Below are 18,323 nucleotides of genomic sequence, written 5' to 3'. Positions count from 1 at the left end.
AATAGGGTCTTTACTGATGTAATCAAATTAAAACGAGGTCATACCAGACGAGGGTGGGCCCTCATCTAATGACCGATGCCCTTCTGAGAAGAGAAGGCAGACACATGGGGGAGGAAGACCACACGACAGAGGCAGGGATGGAGTGATGCATCCACAAGCCACGGAACGCCGAGGTTAGCCATCAGAAGCAAGGAGGGGCAGTTTCTCCCACAGAGCCTCCAGATGGAACCGACCCGGCAAACACCTTGATTCCGGACTTCAGGCCTCCAGGATTAAAGAGAATAAATTTCTGTCGTTATAAGCCATTTTGTTCATGGTAATTTGTGAAGGCAGCCCTAGGAAACGAATACACAAGGAAAGGAAGTGGATGCCATACTAAGGAGTCTGGACTTCACACTCGAGGAGCCATGGAGCCATGGAGGGTTTTGAGGTAGGCATGCACCAGGCTTAGGTATCTGTTCTGTTCAGAAACAGAACTCTGGCAACACTGCAAAGTAGAGCTTTCCCCTTCGGTGTGCTAGAGAAAACGAATCACGAGTGGATCGAGAAATGAGCAAGTTTACAGGTTCCAGTTACATTTTAGAAACATCTGCCTAACCACCTCCAGCCTCAAGCAGCCACATGCATTTGCCCCAGCGCCCTGTACAAATAATATTGTATTTCCATGTGGGCCGTGATGTGGAAGAGTCTGGGAAGCACTGGTTTAGAAAGAACCAAGGGCCTGGGATGGAAGCAAGGGGATATTTTATCCCTGGGATGGAAGCAAGGGGATATTTTATCAGCCTGGGCCAAAATTTACAGGATCCTAAAGTGAGACAGTGGCCGTGAGGATACGAGGAAGGGACACATTTGAGACCTTGTGCAAGGAAAACTGGCAGGGTGCTGTGAGCAGGTGGATATGGAAGTTGAGGAACAAGAAGCAAAAGGAGGAGCCCGGGTTTCTGGAGATCAGTGCAGTGGCTCAGAACACACGCTCCGGAGCAGGGATGGCAAACTTCCACAAAGGGCCAGAGAGCAAATGTGAAGAAGCCTTCACGGACCGTGGAGTTGCGCTTGTAACTACTCAACTCTGCCCACCAGAGCACAAAGGCAGCCCTGGACAACATGTAAATGACGGGTGTGGCAGCGATCCGGTAATTCTTTACAGACAAGAAGGGGGAGTGGGGGGACTTTGCTCTCCAGTCCACAGTTTGCAAACCCCCACTTGGCAGCTGGGCCACACAGCTTCAGGACCTGGCCCTTCCACTCCATCGCTGTGCACCTTAGCATCTTCGGCTGTGTGTAGGAGGAGGCTGACAGAGGTGCGGTAAAGAGCACTGAATATTCAACGAGGTTAATCACGTGAAGCACTAAGAAAAGTGCCTGGCATGGGAAAGGGCTCAAAAGAGGTTAGTTTCGTGTGTTTTAATACTCCATAACATGTTAGAGAATAAAGGGAAAAAGCTGGTTTCAGGGACGTAAAATGGGCCAATGGAACATAACGGGATAATTTTGGTTGTGACACTAAAACACCACAGAGGTGTCCCGCAGGTAAAGCCCACGAACCAGGAGGCCAAAAGGAGGTGGAGAATGGAGTTCAAGACGTGCAAGGCATCGACGAGTATTCCCAGAGGATGGCTGAATCTGTGAAACGGAAAGAGTTTACCCCCAGAGGTGCACACAGTATGAGGACTCCGTTTCTTCAGGCACAAGATAAATGGGGCCGCAGCAACGTTGAACGGATGAGCGAAGTAACAAAAGGTCAGAGAAAATGAGCCATTTTCCTATTTTGGTAAATTAATCTGTTGGCACAGACAAGAGGCGCGCACAGCCACCCAAGAACTTGGTGAGGAAGAACGCAGCCTCCTTTACATAACACGAAACGACGAAGGCAGGACCCCAAATTCCCTAAAACCAGTGCTTTCTTCCTGGTTAGTGGGCCAGTTCATACTCACAGGCTCATTCACAGCATTCTGCATGGACACATTCTTAATACAGATGCCAAATGCAAAAGGATGGGACGGATTGGTAACGCCATCTTCAAAGCGCAAATGGACATCTTGAATTTTTAACTGCAAGGGGGAGAAAAAAGGAAAATGCACTTTGACATATGCTGCAGGTAGAATACCACAGGGAGACGTCAAACTGCCCTTAGCATTTAAGTAAACTACAGCAGGTAGTACACAAATGCTTAGGGCACACACACCGTTCCAGAAGACCCCTTAAAGAAACATTCAAAGAAATACCACTGGATCTAGATAACTGGCCTGCCCTCTCCTACGATACCTTAATCTTGCCCCAGTGTCCCGGCACCTAGACTCAGGAACACCAGGAGGGCACATACACTTTGTACCTGTTTACTTCCCCTTGCCCCTGCGGGTGGGCTACAGAAAAGGCACTCTGCTTCAGTGAATTAAAAATCGTTAACAGAAAGCGAAAAGACAACCCATAGGATGAGAGAAAATATCTGCAAATCATACATCTAATAAGGGACTAGAATCCCAAAATACACAAGGAACACTTGCCACCCAACAGTAAACAAATAAACCAGGGCACCTGGGTGGCTCAGTCAACTGAGCATTCAATTTGGGCTCAGGCCACGATCCCACGGTCATGGGATCAAGCCCCACGTCCAGCTCTCTACTGAATGTGGAGCCTGCTTCGGATTCTGTCTCTCTCCCCCTCTGCCCCTCTCCCCGGCTCACACTTCCTCAAGAAAAGAAAATTTAAAAACTTTTTAATAATTAAAAAAATAAAATAAACCAATGTTTTCAATGGAAATGGGATCTGGATAGACATTTCTCAAAAAAGATACACAAGCGGCCATAAGCACATGGAAAGATGTTCAACATTAGCCGTTAAGGAAAGGCAAGTCAAAACCACAGTGAGGTACCACCTCATACCCACTAGTCTGGTTATTATCAAAAGATAGACAGTAACAAGTGTTGAGGAGGATGTGGAGAAATTAAAAAGTTCATCCGTTAAATGGTGAAATTGTAAAACAGCACAGCCCCTTTGGAAAACAGTCTGTCAGTTCCTCATGAAATTAAACACAGAGTTACCATATGACTCCACAATTCTACTCCTAGGTATGTACTTAAGAAAACTGAAAACATATATGCACACAAAACCACATACACGAATGTTTATACCAGCATTATTTACAATAGCTAAAAAGTGGAAACAGCCCAAATGTCCATCAACTGATAAGCAGATAAACACAATGTAGTATAGCCTGAAAACCGCAAAAACCCTCAGTATGAATACTCCATTCAAACTCCTGCACTTTGAGGAGGTTTCTAGCAGCCTAAAGCTGCGTGCCTGGGACATGCCGGCCTCCTCCTGAGTTCCTGTCTGGAAAGGCTCAGGGCTGTTTGTTCCAGCCAACGCCTGACAATAGGTCCCTGACCTCCCTTTCTTAAAAGCATTGACCCAGAAGGGCTTACAATTGTGAATCCTTTCTCGGTCCCTATGAGATGTGTGTGTATCTCCTACAATCAAGGACATGAAAGCCATTCCTCTGAAATGTAATCATCAGGAAGGAGAGGCCCTGTCTCCCAATCTCTGTGGGAGCACAGAAGCCCAGCCAGCAGATTCAGCTGGCCTTATCACATTGACACTGACCTTTTAGAATTCTTCACCTGAGCCCCCCCCCCACCGATCCCACCTCACTCTCCCTTTAAAAGGCCTAGTCACCTCTGTGCAAACTGGAACAGAGCTCTGCTCCTGCCACTTCTGTCAGTAGTTACTGAATAAAATCTGTTTTCACTGCTTTAACTAACATCCAGCTTCGTTTATCTTTGACAATCCATACACGGGAACACTTTATTCAGTCTTAAACAGGAATAAAGTGCTGGTACATGCCACAACACGGATGAACCTTGAAAGTATTATGCCAAGTGCAAGAAGCCAGACGCAAAAGGCCACGTGATGAACGATCACACGGATATGAGATGTTCAAACCAGGCAATTTCCATAAAGAAGATAGATTAGAGGGGGGCTAGAGGGAGAGGAGAAATGGGAGTAGCTACTAAGTGGGCATGAAGTTTCTTTTTGGGGTAATGAAGGTGTTTTGGAATTAGAGAGTGGTAATCTAGGCACTTTGTAAATACACTAAAAAACACTGGAGTGTACATGTTAAAAGTCTGTGAACTTTATGGGGCGCCTAGGTGGCTCAGTCAGTTAAGCGTCCAACTCCAGCTCAGGTCATAATCTCATGGTTCGTGAGTTCAAGCCTCACGTCGGGCTCTGTGCTGACAGCTCAGGGCCTGGAGCCTGCTTTGGATTCTGTGTCTCCCTCTGTCTCTCTGTCTCTCTCTCTCTGCCCCTTCCTTGCTCGTGCTCTGTCTCTCAAACATTAAAAAAAAAAATTTTTTTTAAGTATGAACTTTATGGAATGTTAACTAAATCTCAATAAAGCTATTATTAAAAATAAAAATAATGAACTATTTAAAATTAATGAAAGCTAAAAAAAACTTAAAAATACAACTGCCTAAAACAATTCAAAGCACTCACCTCAAATGTACCAATCTTTGTCAACGTTCTGACAGTTGTGAAACCAACAACCTCAGACTGCATTTTGGGGGGAAGTGGTGTACCCTGAAACCATTTTGGCCTCTGTCACCTTGGCAATGCAAGAAAACCCCGGATGTAGTAATAAGTACAGCCTTACTCTTATGGCATTCATGAACATCAGTGTGGACCCTGATCTAGTTTTTGAGGACAAAACAAAATTGTAATTAAAGCAGAAAATGTGGCCAGCAGCCCGAGCACCTGCCACCTCATCAACCTGCCACCAGAAACGTCAGTGAGAGATGAAACACCTCAGTGGGCTGCTCGCAATTCACTACGCCACCCACTAGAAACCACGTATCCGACCTCTCTCATTGTACAGAGGAAGAAACCGAGACCAGAGAGATTAAGTGATTTGCCCTAGAAGAATCAGTCACGAAGGTGCAGGTGACCCGGCTTCTTAGGAGGTACATCCTGTAGCAAGAAGAGGGCGACACTCAAGAACAAAGTGAAGTACAAGGTGAGTGAAAATGAAACTCCTACTCGCACGAGCCGGAGCAAGAAAAATCTGTCTGCCCAGGGCTGGAGGCTTGCTCTTCGGGTTTCCCTCCTGGCACTGCCTATAAAAGGGCACACCTGAGCGGTCAGCCGTGGCACCGCATACCCCGCATCAGTTAAGCCCACGAGAAACCAAGTACTAAGGAGCACACACTCGTAAGCCTGAGAAGTCCCCGTCGTGTTCATACTTCATAAAAGTCAGTAGGACTTACTTCGATATTCTCCACAATTCTCGTAACTACTGAGGCAGTGACTGAATACCAGTAGGACTCCCCCTTCCGCTGGCGTTCATTCTACAAAGGAAAGAGCGAGGGTTAGCCGCGTCCAATGCTCTGCTCACATGCTGTGCCTCGCCCGCAGCTGCTCTGGTGGCCGAGGGGGGTGTGGCTTGCCTTCCATCTGTCCTCCAGGGCTTGAAGCAGAGCCTTCTTGCGCTCCCTCTCCAAGAGCTTCTCCTTCTCATCATCGAAATCCTCTAGCTTTTCAGGGGCTCCAATTAAGTGAAGGCTGGAGATGGAGATCACCCAAGGGTCCACGTGGGGGCGATAAAAGGGAATCTGAAGAGTCACCTTCCCAATCAAGCCTGGGAAAAGCAAAATCTCGTGAAATGCCGACACACAGTGTTGGCACTTCTTTCTATTTTTCTGTATTCTTCCAGTTTTCTGTAAGAAGCATCAGTACTTTTACAATTCATTGTTTAATCTACGAAAATAGGCAGCAGGTTCTCGTACGTGGGAGACAGAAGTTAGTACACTGACATCTGTAAGAACAAGACCCAATAAACTAGAAGCTGGAAAAAGTGCAGCGACTTCACCCTATCAAACGCAACACCTCTCCTCTGTGCACTGCCTCTTCCCCAACTAACCTACATCTTAAACGACGTTGGGGTGTCTTTCTCCCCATAGCACCCGCACAAGCCTAAGAGCACTAAACTCATTTCTCGTTGGTTATTAGTTGGCTGGTGGAGAAGCACTTCTTGGGAGTTACCGGGCTTACGATACGTCCGGTCTTGAACATACCAACTGCAGCGCGGGCGGTCCTGCAGTGGCACTCTGTTGAGAACGAATTCTGATCCTTCAGGAGAACACAGGATGACGCGAAACTAAATGGCCTGCTAGGACCGTGATAGGATTTTCCCAGTCCCACCATTTCTAGCCGAGCTTCCTAGGATACAGGCCTTCTTTAAAGACAATTAGTAAAAGGCATGTCCTACTAACAACAGTGCATAAAACTATCTGAACTGGTGGCACCTGGGTGGCTCAATCGGTTAAGCGTCTGACCCTCGATTTCGGCTCAGGTCATGATCTCACGGTTCATGAGTTCGAGCCCCAGGTTGGGCTCTGTGCTGGCGATGCAGAGCCCGCTTGGTATTCTCTCTCTCCTTCTCCCTCTGCCCCTCCTGTACTCTCTCTCAAAATAAATAAATAAACTTAAAAAAAAAAAAGAACATCTGAACTGTCCTAATGGCTCTCAAAGATCCACACGGCCCAACTAATATCGTATCTCTGAAACATATGTTATCAGAAGGTGATCATTTCCTTCTAAGATCTAGAATTCAAGTAGGATTGACCTGTTAAAGATAAAATATCATTAACACCAAGTGACTGTGTAATCCAGTAACAAGTTAAGAAATGTGGCAACAAATAATGAAAAACATTTTAATTTGGATTTTATCTAGAAAAATGAAAGTAAGTTTTTCTTTGTTTTTTTAATTTTGGAGGGAGCTTTATTGGGAGCTCTGGGTTTCTTTTTTTTTTTTTTTTTAAGTAGGCTCCACACTCAATATGGGGCTTGAACTCACAACCCTCAGATCAAGAGTCGCATGCTCTACCAACCGAGCCAGCCAGGCACCCTGCAAGTAAGTTTTGTATATTTAATAGTTAATATTATAACCAAAACCATATACCAGTTTTCACCACAAAGAGTTTAACAATAATTAGAGTGCAGTTGCAATTCTAACCTAAATTAATTGGGAGGAAGAGGCATATTTGATAGACGACAAGCAAAATATAACTTCTGTTACATTTCATTTAATTTTTGCAGAATACAAATAGGGTCGTTTTTGCAAAAATATGAGAAAACCTCATCAATTTCCTCCAAGAACCTCTCTGAATCCTTTGATACTCAAATAATAACTCTTTTGGAAACATCCACAGTATCATCATTCCAGAGTTCTTTAAGATTCTAATCGGTCAGGGTCTTTGCCTATGATTCTGGCAGTTCACCCATCACTTGAATTGACTTCAAGAAAGTCTAAATCTTTTGCAAGATTTCTATCTTATTTCACCTAGCAACTGATTTGCATTGTACTTGCATTTTATTTTAATATAAGTATCCAAAAATAAGGGAAAGAATGACATCAACAGGCTATTATTGAATGATGAGTGGTGTCTGAATAGGGACTAATTTTATACATGGGCATTTAACAAAGAATGTAGTTTTTTTGTTTTGTTTTTTTTAAGATTTTATTTTTAAGGGGCACCTGGGTGGCTCAATCAGTTGAGTGTCCAGCTCTTGGTTTCAGCTCAGGTCATGCTCTCACGATTCATGGGTTCAAGCCCCAAGTCGGGCTCCATGCTGACAGCGCAGAGCCTGCTTGTAATTCTCTCTCTCCCTCTCTCTCTGCTCCTCCCCTTCTCTCTCTCAAAATAAATAAACTTAAAAAAAAAAGAAATTAAAAAATATATTTTATTTTTAAATAATCTCTACACCTACCATGGGGCTCGAACTCACAAACCCAAGATCAAGAGTTGCACACTCCAATTGAGCCAGCCAGGTGCCCTAACAAAGAATATTTTTATTCCACGACCATTCTTGTTTCTTTACCAAACCTGCAGAACTCCTATAATAACTGCAAAAATCTATGAGTGTGCCAGGCATCGTTCTGAGTAATTTTAATGCATTAACTCATGTATTCCTCTCCATAACCCTCTGATGCAGGTACAACAATTATCCGTTCATCTTAAAGACTACGAGGCACACACAGAGTTGTGAGGGAACTTCCACAAGGTCACATAGCCAGAGAATGGCAGATATGGAAAATACACCCAAGCACATTGCTCCAAAGCCCACCTTTCATTCAGTAAACTGTCTCTCCATAATATAAAGAATTCTCCAAAAATAAGAACTCCCTGTATCTAGAAGTTCTTTAAGAAACACAAGAATCACCTGGGGGTGCTTATTAAAAATGACGGTTGGGGGCGCCTAAGTGGGTCAGTCGGTTAAGTGTCCGACTTCGGCTCAGGTCACGATCTCACGGCTCGTGAGTTCGAGCCCCGCGTCAGGCTCTGGGCTGACAGCTCAGGGCCTGGAGCCCCCCTCGGGTTCTGTGTCTCCCTCTGTCTGCCCCTCCGCTGCTTGCACTCTGTCTCTCACGCTGTCTCAAAAATAAATAAACATTAAAAAAAAAATTTTTTTTTTTAAATGCCGGTTCAGTGACACTCCCTTGCCAATTCTGATTCAATGGGCCTGAGGAACACCTGACCTCCCCACCACCACCCAAGGTCATCCTGATAGACAAGGCTACACTTTAGGACTGATCTACAGTCTATACTTCCTATCCTGCCTCTTCCTGCTCAAACACAGCCAAACTCAAGGGCTCTCAGCTTTCACATCCCAAGCAGTATAAGACTCAAAACCGCCTCTCTCGGCCTCAGAGGTCCGCATACCAGCTTTGACTTCAAAGGGTAATTCCAGCTCTTTCAAGGCATCTTTCTTCAACGGCAAGTTTTCCAACTCAACAGCACCTAAGAAATAAAAACAACATCATGAAATGTTCATCCAGCAAATGCAGTAGGTGCCTACTGTGTGCATATCATTGCAGGTTAAAGGGAAAGTCTTCCATCTCCACCCAGCTATAAAAAGCCAGCAGCAGTGCCAGACTAGCCCTTGGACTTTATCTGCACTATTTTCCTGACCAACCCCCTCTGACAGCCGAAGCTTGCCTGAGGATGAAGGGTTTAGCCTGGGATCTTTTTCTATAATAAGCCAGGTAGTAAATATTTCAAGCCTTATGGTTTCTGTTGTATATTCTCTCTGTTGTTGTTGTTGTTGTTTACAAGCCTTCAAAAATATAAAAGCGACATTCTCGGTCTGGATTTGGCCAGTGGCTAGGTTGCAGACCCCGAGTTTAGACGAGTTTAGATGCATGTTCAGCAGAGAACCATTAACATCTGAATCACCTGGAAAGAAATGCAGGCTCCTGGGCCCCCTGCCCAGACATCTCTGGGATTAAAACAAGAAATCTGTGATTTTTAACAAGCTCCTGCAAACCCCCCACTCCCCAACAAATGGGTATATTGCACACAACATCTGAGAGCCCCTGAGTTAAATAAAGTTGGTCATCAAAAGGAGCTGCACTCCCTTCTGGAGAGACCAGCTCCACATGTTCTCCTCCATATCTCCACTTGCAGGCTTAATTGCCTGTCAGAAAGCAAAGAACAAACCACGGCTGAAGGTCCTTGTCAGACCCAGCTTTTATAGGACTTAAACCCAGAGGTCCAAGATGTCTCTGAAGCGACTGAGGCACAGTCAAGAGGGAGCGGCTGACCTCTCGCTCTCCCAGAGGTGACTCCTCAGTGTGTAGGAGGCACTGAGCTGGCCACTGGGAATGTGAAGAGAGGAGGCAGGGCCCCATCCTGAAGGGCGGAGACAGGCAACATTCGACAAAACTGTTTGCATGACCTCGGGCGATTTCTGAGAAAAGGGAGTACAGACGACAACCACCCAGCAACCACTAACTGGTACGAGAACTCAGAAGAAAGGCAAGCAAGCCAAAGACAAACTAATACAAGAAACAATTATTTTTTCCTTTAAATGACTGTTCAGAACTTGTGGGTAACTGGCTTCTAAAGAAGTATTCAAATCTAGCAACTTGGCAGATGCTGAGCAAATGCAAGCAGCTTATGTTTTAGACTTTTGCAGAAACGTATCTATGTGGGTCCCCACAAAGCTTAAAGACCAACCAAAGAGCTGCGGTGCCTGGGTGGCTCGGTCGGTCAGGCGTCCAACTCTTGATTTCGGCTCAGATCACGATCTCATGGTTCATGGGATGGAGCCCCGGGTCAGGCTCAGCTCGGAGTGCAGAGCCTGCTTAGGATTCTCTCTCTCTCCCCCTCTCTGCCCCCCCCCCACCTCTCTCTTTCTCACACACACTCAAATAAGTAAATTAAAAATAAAGACTAGCCACAAGGAGAAGTTAATAACCCCAGAGAGCCCGGATGCAACCCTATTTCCACATTTGGGGAGTAAACGATCATAAGAGGGGAGGAGGACATGAAACATGTTCCTCAACAGTTGAAACGGACTTAGAGGGGGAAAGTATATCATTTCTCCTTCTTCTGAAGAGCGTCATTTGTGATTTGAATCATCTGCCCTAGTTTTCAATGCCCACATCTGTCACAAAGGCAGCTGGCTGCTATCCACCTGCGGGAAGTGGAAGGAGTTGCAGGCAGTCCACGCCGTGAAACATTAAAGCACAGAGGGCAAGAGAGGTGGTCGAGGAAGGAGAAGAGACCGAGGAAAGAACAAGAAGGGCCGCTCAAGGCGAGTCAATAACAAAGGAATCAGACAAAAGGGTGGCAGTGGAAGCCTTCCAGTCGGAAGGCTCTCTGATTCCCCACCCACTCAAATGTGTACCCACAACTGGCCCTGCTGGGAAAGGTCCCTCAAGGGACCCAGAGGAGGTGAGCACTTTATAAATGAGAGCGCTGTTCGTTTATTTCCGGGCAGATAACACACAGGCTTATTCCTGGATGTCTCATTCAAAAACTCCTCAGCTTAGTTAGGCTACCAAGAAACAAAGTCCCTAGAACTGGGGTAAATCTAGAGGCCGGCTGCTTTTCAGTCATCACCAATGACTACTGAATTCTCCTCCCTCGGCTTTGTGTCACTTAAAAAGCCAGCCTGAGCGGGACACCTGGGAGGCCAAGTCGGTTAAGCGTCCGACTTCAGACTAGGTCATGATCTCGCCATTCCGGAGTTCGAGCCCCACATCGGGCTCTGTGCTGACAGCTCAGAGCCTGTTTCAGATTGTGTCTCCCTCCCTCTCTCTGCTCCTCCCCTGCTCACGATGTCTCTCTCTCTCTCTCTCTCTCTCTCAAAAACAAATAAACATTAAAAGAATTAAAAAAAAAAAAAGCCAGCCTGAGGTTCAGGGCTTATAGGAACAAAAACGAGAGGGAGCCGAAGTGCTGGGTCACAAATAGAGATATGCCCACAGCCTGAAGTCCTGCCTCCCCGACATGACACCAGCAGCTGCTGTCTTCTGGCCCCAAACCATCCCAAACACGCCCTGTGAGCTTTCCACCTTCGGCCTATGCTCACAAGCTTCATGCTACCTGCAATGTCGTGACCCGTCCCACGCCGCCTATCGAGACCCTGCACTGCGGCCTCCTAGGGTCCTACGAACAGGATGGATGACCCCCCTCCTCGGCACCCCACTGCACTCTGCCTGTGTCTCTGGTATAATAAGTTACTACCTACTGTCTTGTGTTGCTGTATCATTTCTGTCTCCTCAGCAAGATAGCAGGTGTCCAAGGGCAAGGACCACAGACGCGGACGTGGAACAGGAACAGTAATAGCAGGTACCACTGAGTGAGATCTGACTGGTTCCAAGCACTCAATATGCATCGCCTCATTCAATCCGCACAACAACATGAGGAAATACTATTATTTTCTCCATTTCAACGTGAGGGACGTTGATCTGCTTGATACGCGATCTGCTTGAAACTCAGAGAGCCGCTGAGCAGCAGGGCTCGAACCCGCCCTAGATCTGCCTGATCTCAGCTGGCAAGAGGCGCAGGGGGTGGAGAGGAGGCCTAAGTAACTTGCTCACAGTCACAAGTAGCTTGTGAGTGGGGAGACTAGGCCCAGCCCCTAGGCCTGAGCTCCTAGAATCTTCTCCTGTCCCCGCTCTTTGTATCGCCCCTTAGCACAGAGCCAGACCCAAAGCAGGCACACAACGGTGTTTGCCGAGGGACTAAACAAATAACATCTTATACAAATTCTCTCTCTCTCTCCTTCAACTACTTGTACGCTATTTACAGTTTTATTACTTTCAGTATGTTGTGCACAATCCACGGTTGAAGTCCAACCCACGCCAATCATAGACTGACGATCGTGACAGTGGAGGATGATGGTAACTAACATCGACTGAGGGCCCGCTGTATGCCAAGAACGGTTCTAAGCTACTTGACCTACATTAATGTGTCCAGTCCTCAGAACCTCATGAGACCGTTAATATTCTCTCCGATTCACGGACAGGAAGAATTTGAGAATTCATGAAGAATTGGAGTAAGTTGCCCAAGTTACTGGTAAATGGAGGAAATGGGATTCAAAGCCAGTCCGGCTACAAAACCCATACTCTTGATCACTATGTCCATCTTCCTGGCATCTCCCAAAGCATCTTGCATACTAAATATCTCCAGATGGACTGAAATAACATTCTTATTCCCATACTGTAACCCCTGCCTCCAAACACTGCTTTAACTATAACTGTGATGCCCCAAACTTTCCTAGCCAAGCACTGTGATGTGCTTTGAATCTGTAAGCACGGGGCATCACACTAATACCGGTTAGGAAAGAAAAAGTAGTTTTTTATTCTGCACAGAGAATATTTTTAAATAGGAAATAAGCATAGAAAGGCAGTCTGAAGCACCAGAGAGATACACATAGTTGTCATTACGAGACAGATTCTAAAACTGAGCTTAGAAATCTGTTATTAGTATAGACTCCATGGTACATCAGATACCACACATTTCTATTTATTCATTTCTTCAGCCAACATCCTCTTACCACATCACTCTTGAAAGAGCTGGCTCTTTTATTAGCAAGGGTATGGTTTGCAATTCCCTTTCTCGGCCCTGTTTCCTGGCCTGTGCCACCTGGTTAGCTTTGTAGCATGTATGAGAACTTCAGTAAGTGACCAAAGAGGTGAACTCGACACTACTCTCATACTTTGAACACATCCTCTTCCCTGACAGATTGGTCACTTTCACCTTGCACTCAGCAACTCCCTTCTAAGGACAGGGAGGAAAAAGGTCAGGACAGAAGTTAAAGATTAAGAAAAAACCTACTTCAATTTCCAGTGAAAGGGAGGGAGGAGGCGGGGCTCCCCACAGCCTGTGGCTGCCAAAATCCTTTCACTGGTTCAGATGGGTCAGGAAAACCTGCAAAGCAATACTTCTGGTGACAGGTGAACCACTGGCACCCTATTCTCAGATGCCACAATATGTACCACTGTCATCTCCACTAACCTGTCCCGGTCCACCGGCCAAAACCCACACCCCCAGAAGGTGAGCTTTCCGCCATATTTGAGATCTCCTTCCCACTTTCTATGATGCTACATGATTGCAGACTGACTTTATCTCCTCTCTCTAGATTGTTCAAATGTTCCAATGTGAGTTGAGCACAAAGAACTTAAATTAAAACAAGGAGAAGGGGAGGGGCGCCTGGGTGGCTCAGTCAGTTGAGTATCCGACCTCAGCCCAGGTCATGTTCATGAGTTCGAGCCCCACGTCAGACTCACTGCTGTCAGCGCAGACCCTGCTTGGGATCCTCCGACCCCTTCTCTCTCTGCCCCTCTCCCATTCATGCTCTCTCTCTCAAAAATAAATTTTTAAAATATTTAAGGAAAAAAAAGAAGGGGAAAAAAAGAGGTTTTCCAATGCTCACACCAGATCCCTGGACTGCGTTAAATCATGTACAGGCATTTACCGAGGATAGGCCTGTAAAGGCTAAAATGTCTCAAACTTTATAGAACTTTATTACTAGGCAAGACAGGACCTCAGAAATTCTGTCAAAGACTCCACAGTAACATATTTTAAAACTTTGACTAGGTGTCTATTACACACAGCAGGATAAGAGCTTTAAATATCATTCCGTTTGATCCTTACAACAACACTGGAGAGGTATATCACCCATTTGTTCTAAGGAAACCAAGGCTCAGAATTTCAATGACTTGTTCACAAAGGTAATAAGTAACACAACAGGATTTGAAGCCAAGCCAATGCCATTGTCACTACATGGCCACCTCCATAAAGCTTCATAAAGTTAAAAAAGTTAACTGGGATTGGGGCACTTGGGTGGCTCAGTTGGTTGAATGTCCGACTTTGGCTCAGGTCGTGACCTCATAGCTCTTGGGTTTGAGCCCAGCGTTGGGCTGTGTGCTGACAGCTCAGAGCCTGGAGCCTGTCTTGGATTCTGTGTCTCCCTCTCACTCCGCTCCTCCCCAACTCACGCTCTGTCTCTTTCTCTATCTCTCTCTCTCTCTCAAAAATGAATAAACATTTAAAAAATATTTTTTTAAGTTAACTGAGATAAAGCAGAGTCACCAGCAGTATAGTCTTTTTTATATATATATATTTAATAGTTCCCTAAAATCTATAGCAATACAGCTACATTAAGTTACCCCGTAATAATAATCAGTGTCATATAAGAGAACATATTTCCTTTAACACATATTTAGTACAAAGCCATCTGGGGCATTATGTTTTATTATTCTCAGTACAACAAAAAGAATATTAAAAAAAACAGAAATGCCATCTGCAAAGGCATACTTTACCAAAAAGAGATACACTTACCTTTCAGAAGTGCAACAGAGAGCTGATCAGTGTTCAGGTTATTGACGTATTTCCCCAGATAGGTATTGAGAACCCAGGCTACAAGACCTTCCAACATGACTATATCCTCAAGACAAGGTGTTTAAAAATCATGGATCATTCTTTATTTCTCTCTCTCATGGTCATAGAAGAATCTATGAAGGAAACAAAAAAGGAAATCAACAGAAAAAAACAGATCATTTTCTGAGCTGATTTTCTACTCTGCCTTCCCTGAGGGTGGACGAATGCAAAGCCCAGGTTTAAGAAAAAAAGGGGTGACGAGCACTGCAAGATGCCCTGTTGGCAGAGGATCAAACCAAGGAACAGTCACAAATTTACCAAAAAACACCTAGAACTCCAAGTTGTCTATCTTTTCCATGCAACTGATCATTAAACTGCTTGCCTTTAGGAATTCACCTTGGAAGTAGACTGTCCTGGTCAGCGATTCTCGTCCAAATGCAATTAGGCAACGTCTAGAGACATTTTTGATTATCGTGACGGGGGGCTGCGGTTGGGATCTTGTGAGTAGAGACCAGGGAAGCAGCTAAACATCCTACAACACACAAGACAGCTCCCCCGCAGCAAAGAATTATCCAGCCTGATGTCAACAGTGCTGAGGCTGAAGAACCTTGTCCTAGATGAAGGCAAAAAATACCCTGAGAGATTTCAATGAACTTCACATTTGGCAGCGATCCTCTGTAAGCCTTCCCTAATTCCATGTTGCAAATGTGTTCATCAGGATCATTCATAAAACAACATAAATGACAGGGAGAAGGCAGTGGTTTCTCGCTATTCTTAAATGTCCTGGAACTGCATTACAGGTACCCAGACAGAACCCTGGGTTGCTGATACAATGAACTATCTTAGCAACACAAACACAAGAAATCCTCTGGTTCCAGCTACTGTATTTAGTATAGTCCTGAGCTGCTACTGCCCATGATAATAACCGTGTTTATTAGTATTACAAAAAAATATATAGGTTACTTTTAGTACGACTAAAAGTTAACATGATGGAACCTGAGACATAAAAGGTTTAACTTTTTTTAATGTTTACTCATTTTTGAGAGAGAGAGAAAGAGACACAGACAGACAGAGAGAAAGAGCAGGGGAGGGGCAGAGAGAGAGGGAGACACAGAATCCAAAGCAGGCTCCGGGCTCTGAGCTGTCAGCATAGAGCCCAATGAGGGGCTCAAAGTCACGAATCGTGAGATCACGACCTGAGCCAAAGTGTGAAACTTAACTGACTAAGCCACCCAGGCGCCCCAAGATATAAACGTCTAAATGGGCTCCAAAATCACCCAGCTGGTAGATCCCAATTAGAACTGCGAGTTCCAAATCTTGCTCTGAGCCAAGCACATCAGATACCAGCCCACCATGCTGGACACTACAGGTTTGCTACGACATGTGTCCTACTTGGAACCAGCCCTTTCAGGATCCTTTCCAGGCACTCTGCCCCACCCCCCGGTGATTCATCTTAGTGCCAAAAGATACACTTAACCCAAATGAAAGGCCACCGCCCGACAAAATCCCAACACACAAGGCCCCATAAGAGTTAACTCAACCTCCAGGAAAGACTGAATTTATTTGTCAACAAGCAAGATTAATTTCTATTTGCCATCAACGACAGTGACAATCAGAAGCTAAAGAGCATCTGATGAAATGCTAGTTTCTTTCCAGAGATTTTTTTTTAGGCCATATTTTGTGTAAAACTAAGAATTTGCTAGAGATCACTGGATGCCTGTATTTAAAGAAGAGGTTACAAGAACAAATTCTTCAAAATAAGAAATGTTTACCAGTCTGGTAAAAAAAAAAAAAAAAAAAAAAAAAAATTTATTTATTATATCTTTAAACAAGTGAATCTGTGAAAACAAAATGTGAACCTGACTAATCTAGCCTTACTATGTAGACTCCAACAGGCAAGGTGCCAAAATCAGAGTACTCTTTATTTCTGAAGTTACTGCCATTGACCCCTAAAATGCTAACAAACTCTCTCTGAAGTGCCAAATACAAATGCTCTCCCAGTAGAGGGAATCAGGCCCTACTCTACCTCCGCCGCCCCCCACCCCTCCGCAAGGTGGGAAAATGCAAAACACAGATTACCAAAAAGATGGGGCGAGAAGCATCGTAAATGCCCTGGTCAGTAAATTAAGACTCAAGCCAGAAAGCATCTATCAGCTCTGCTAAGCATCTAGACCAGGCTGGAAGCCACTTCAAGGATTTCCTTAAGGAATCCGGTGTCGGGAAGGGCCGCCAGACTGGCTAGAATCCCAAAGTGTTTACACGCTCGCGTCCACCAGGGCTTCCAGGCAGCCGCCCGGCACTAACTCCCACCTGACCTCCCCTAATCGGTGAGGCAGGTGCCACTGGGGATCAGGGCTCAGCCCACAGGCGGACAGACAGCCGGGAGTGACCTTGAGCCAGGCCCCTCCCTCGAGGGGCGGCCAAAGCCGGGAGTAGGACTGGCAAAGGGACCAGGACGCTCCTCACCAGCCGGCCGGGCCTGAGTGCCACGGGCGCCGGGGTGCTATGAGAAAGAAGACAAGAGGGGGCAGCTGCCAGGCCCCGGGGCCCCCAGGAATGGGGCTGCCCGTGAAGGCGAGGGGCCCATAGCCCTTCTTGTACCCCGTGGGCTCCAGGGGACAGAGACCCCACCTCCCAGATAAAGCGCGGAGGCGACGGCGCCCAGAGCCTGGGGTCCCGCCCCTGGGAGGAGGGATTCAGCCGGGGTGTGACCCCGGGGAGCGGGGGTAAAGACTGGCTAGAGGCCTGACGTCCCCATCCCAGAGCGCGACCCCAGAAGGCTGGTGGGTGGCCAAAACACTCTGGAGAACTGACCCGCGCCCCGTTCCCGGGCGTGAGGTACGGAGGCCCGCGCACGGGTGTCCCGCGTGGGGACCGCCGCTCAGGCGGAGAGACGCGGGCTGACACCGCCCCCAATCCCAGGGCACCAGGCTACCGGGACCCCGGGAAGGGTGCCGGGTCCGGCGGGGGCTCGGACTCCCAGGACGAGGACGCCGGGGTCCCGGGAAGCTCGGGCAGCCCCAAGCCCGTCTGACCCTGGGGTGCCCGCGGTGGCTGGGACGCAGATGTCCCCGAGAAGGCGGCGGGCTCGGGGCCGTCGGGAGCGCGGACGCCCCGGGGCCCCCGGAGGAGCTCAGGCGGCGGGAGGGCCGGACGCCGGGCTCCCCGGGCTCCCAGCGGCGCGCTCCCCGCGGGCGGGCCCCGGCCCCAGGTCCGAAGCTGAGCCGGGGCGGCCGACAGCGGGCCCACGCCCGCCTGCAGTCCCGGGCCCTGCCCGCCGCCCCCCGCCCCGGCCAGTACCTGTAGGTGTCCCGGGCCGCCCGCCCAGCCCGGCGCTGCGCGGCGCTTCCTCTCCCGGCTCCTCAATGGCGCTGGCCGGCGGCGCTCCGGCCCGACCCGACCCGACCAATCGAGCGGGCGACGCGCCGGCGCCTGGCCAGCCGAGCGCCGAGTCATCGAGGAGGCGCCCCCTGGCGCCGGGGCGGCCGCTGGCGGATGGGCTGCTGGAGCTGGAGACGGGCCCAATGAGCCCCGTCTTACAAGGGGGAAACTGAGTCCCAGGGGAGGACACGGCCACCAATTCGTCCGGCTGCGACAGTGTGGGAACGCAGGATTCTTCCTCCTACAATGCCCTGCCTTCCATCTGGCCCATCC

General features: G+C 47.3%; 1 protein-coding gene across 7 annotated transcripts in view; it reads right to left on the bottom strand.

Moving 5' to 3' along the window:
- The window catches only part of VPS13D (vacuolar protein sorting 13 homolog D), a 257,770-nt gene extending 239,679 nt beyond the window's left edge, over positions 1 to 18,091 (bottom strand). For 6 of the 7 annotated variants that reach the window (XM_045475674.1, XM_045475679.1, XM_045475675.1 and 3 more), the window contains exons 1-6: positions 17,970 to 18,091; positions 14,631 to 14,803; positions 8,718 to 8,795; positions 5,442 to 5,632; positions 5,262 to 5,342; positions 1,935 to 2,051 (exon numbers count right to left, since the gene is read on the bottom strand). In XM_045475674.1, coding sequence (XP_045331630.1) covers positions 1,935 to 2,051; positions 5,262 to 5,342; positions 5,442 to 5,632; positions 8,718 to 8,795; positions 14,631 to 14,727 — 564 coding nt within the window. In that variant the 5' untranslated portion in view covers positions 14,728 to 14,803; positions 17,970 to 18,091. Of the gene's footprint in view, positions 1 to 1,934; positions 2,052 to 5,261; positions 5,343 to 5,441; positions 5,633 to 8,717; positions 8,796 to 14,630; positions 14,804 to 17,969 lie in introns of those variants that run through there. The other variant, XM_045475681.1, reaches the window with a different exon arrangement.
- Positions 18,092 to 18,323: the final 232 nt, after the last annotated feature.

The sequence above is a fragment of the Leopardus geoffroyi genome, chromosome C1, assembly GCF_018350155.1.
Source record: "Leopardus geoffroyi isolate Oge1 chromosome C1, O.geoffroyi_Oge1_pat1.0, whole genome shotgun sequence".
NCBI lineage: Eukaryota > Metazoa > Chordata > Mammalia > Carnivora > Felidae > Leopardus > Leopardus geoffroyi.
The sequence above is the reverse complement of the archived record's forward strand: the minus strand, read 5'-3'. Positions and strand labels throughout refer to the sequence as shown.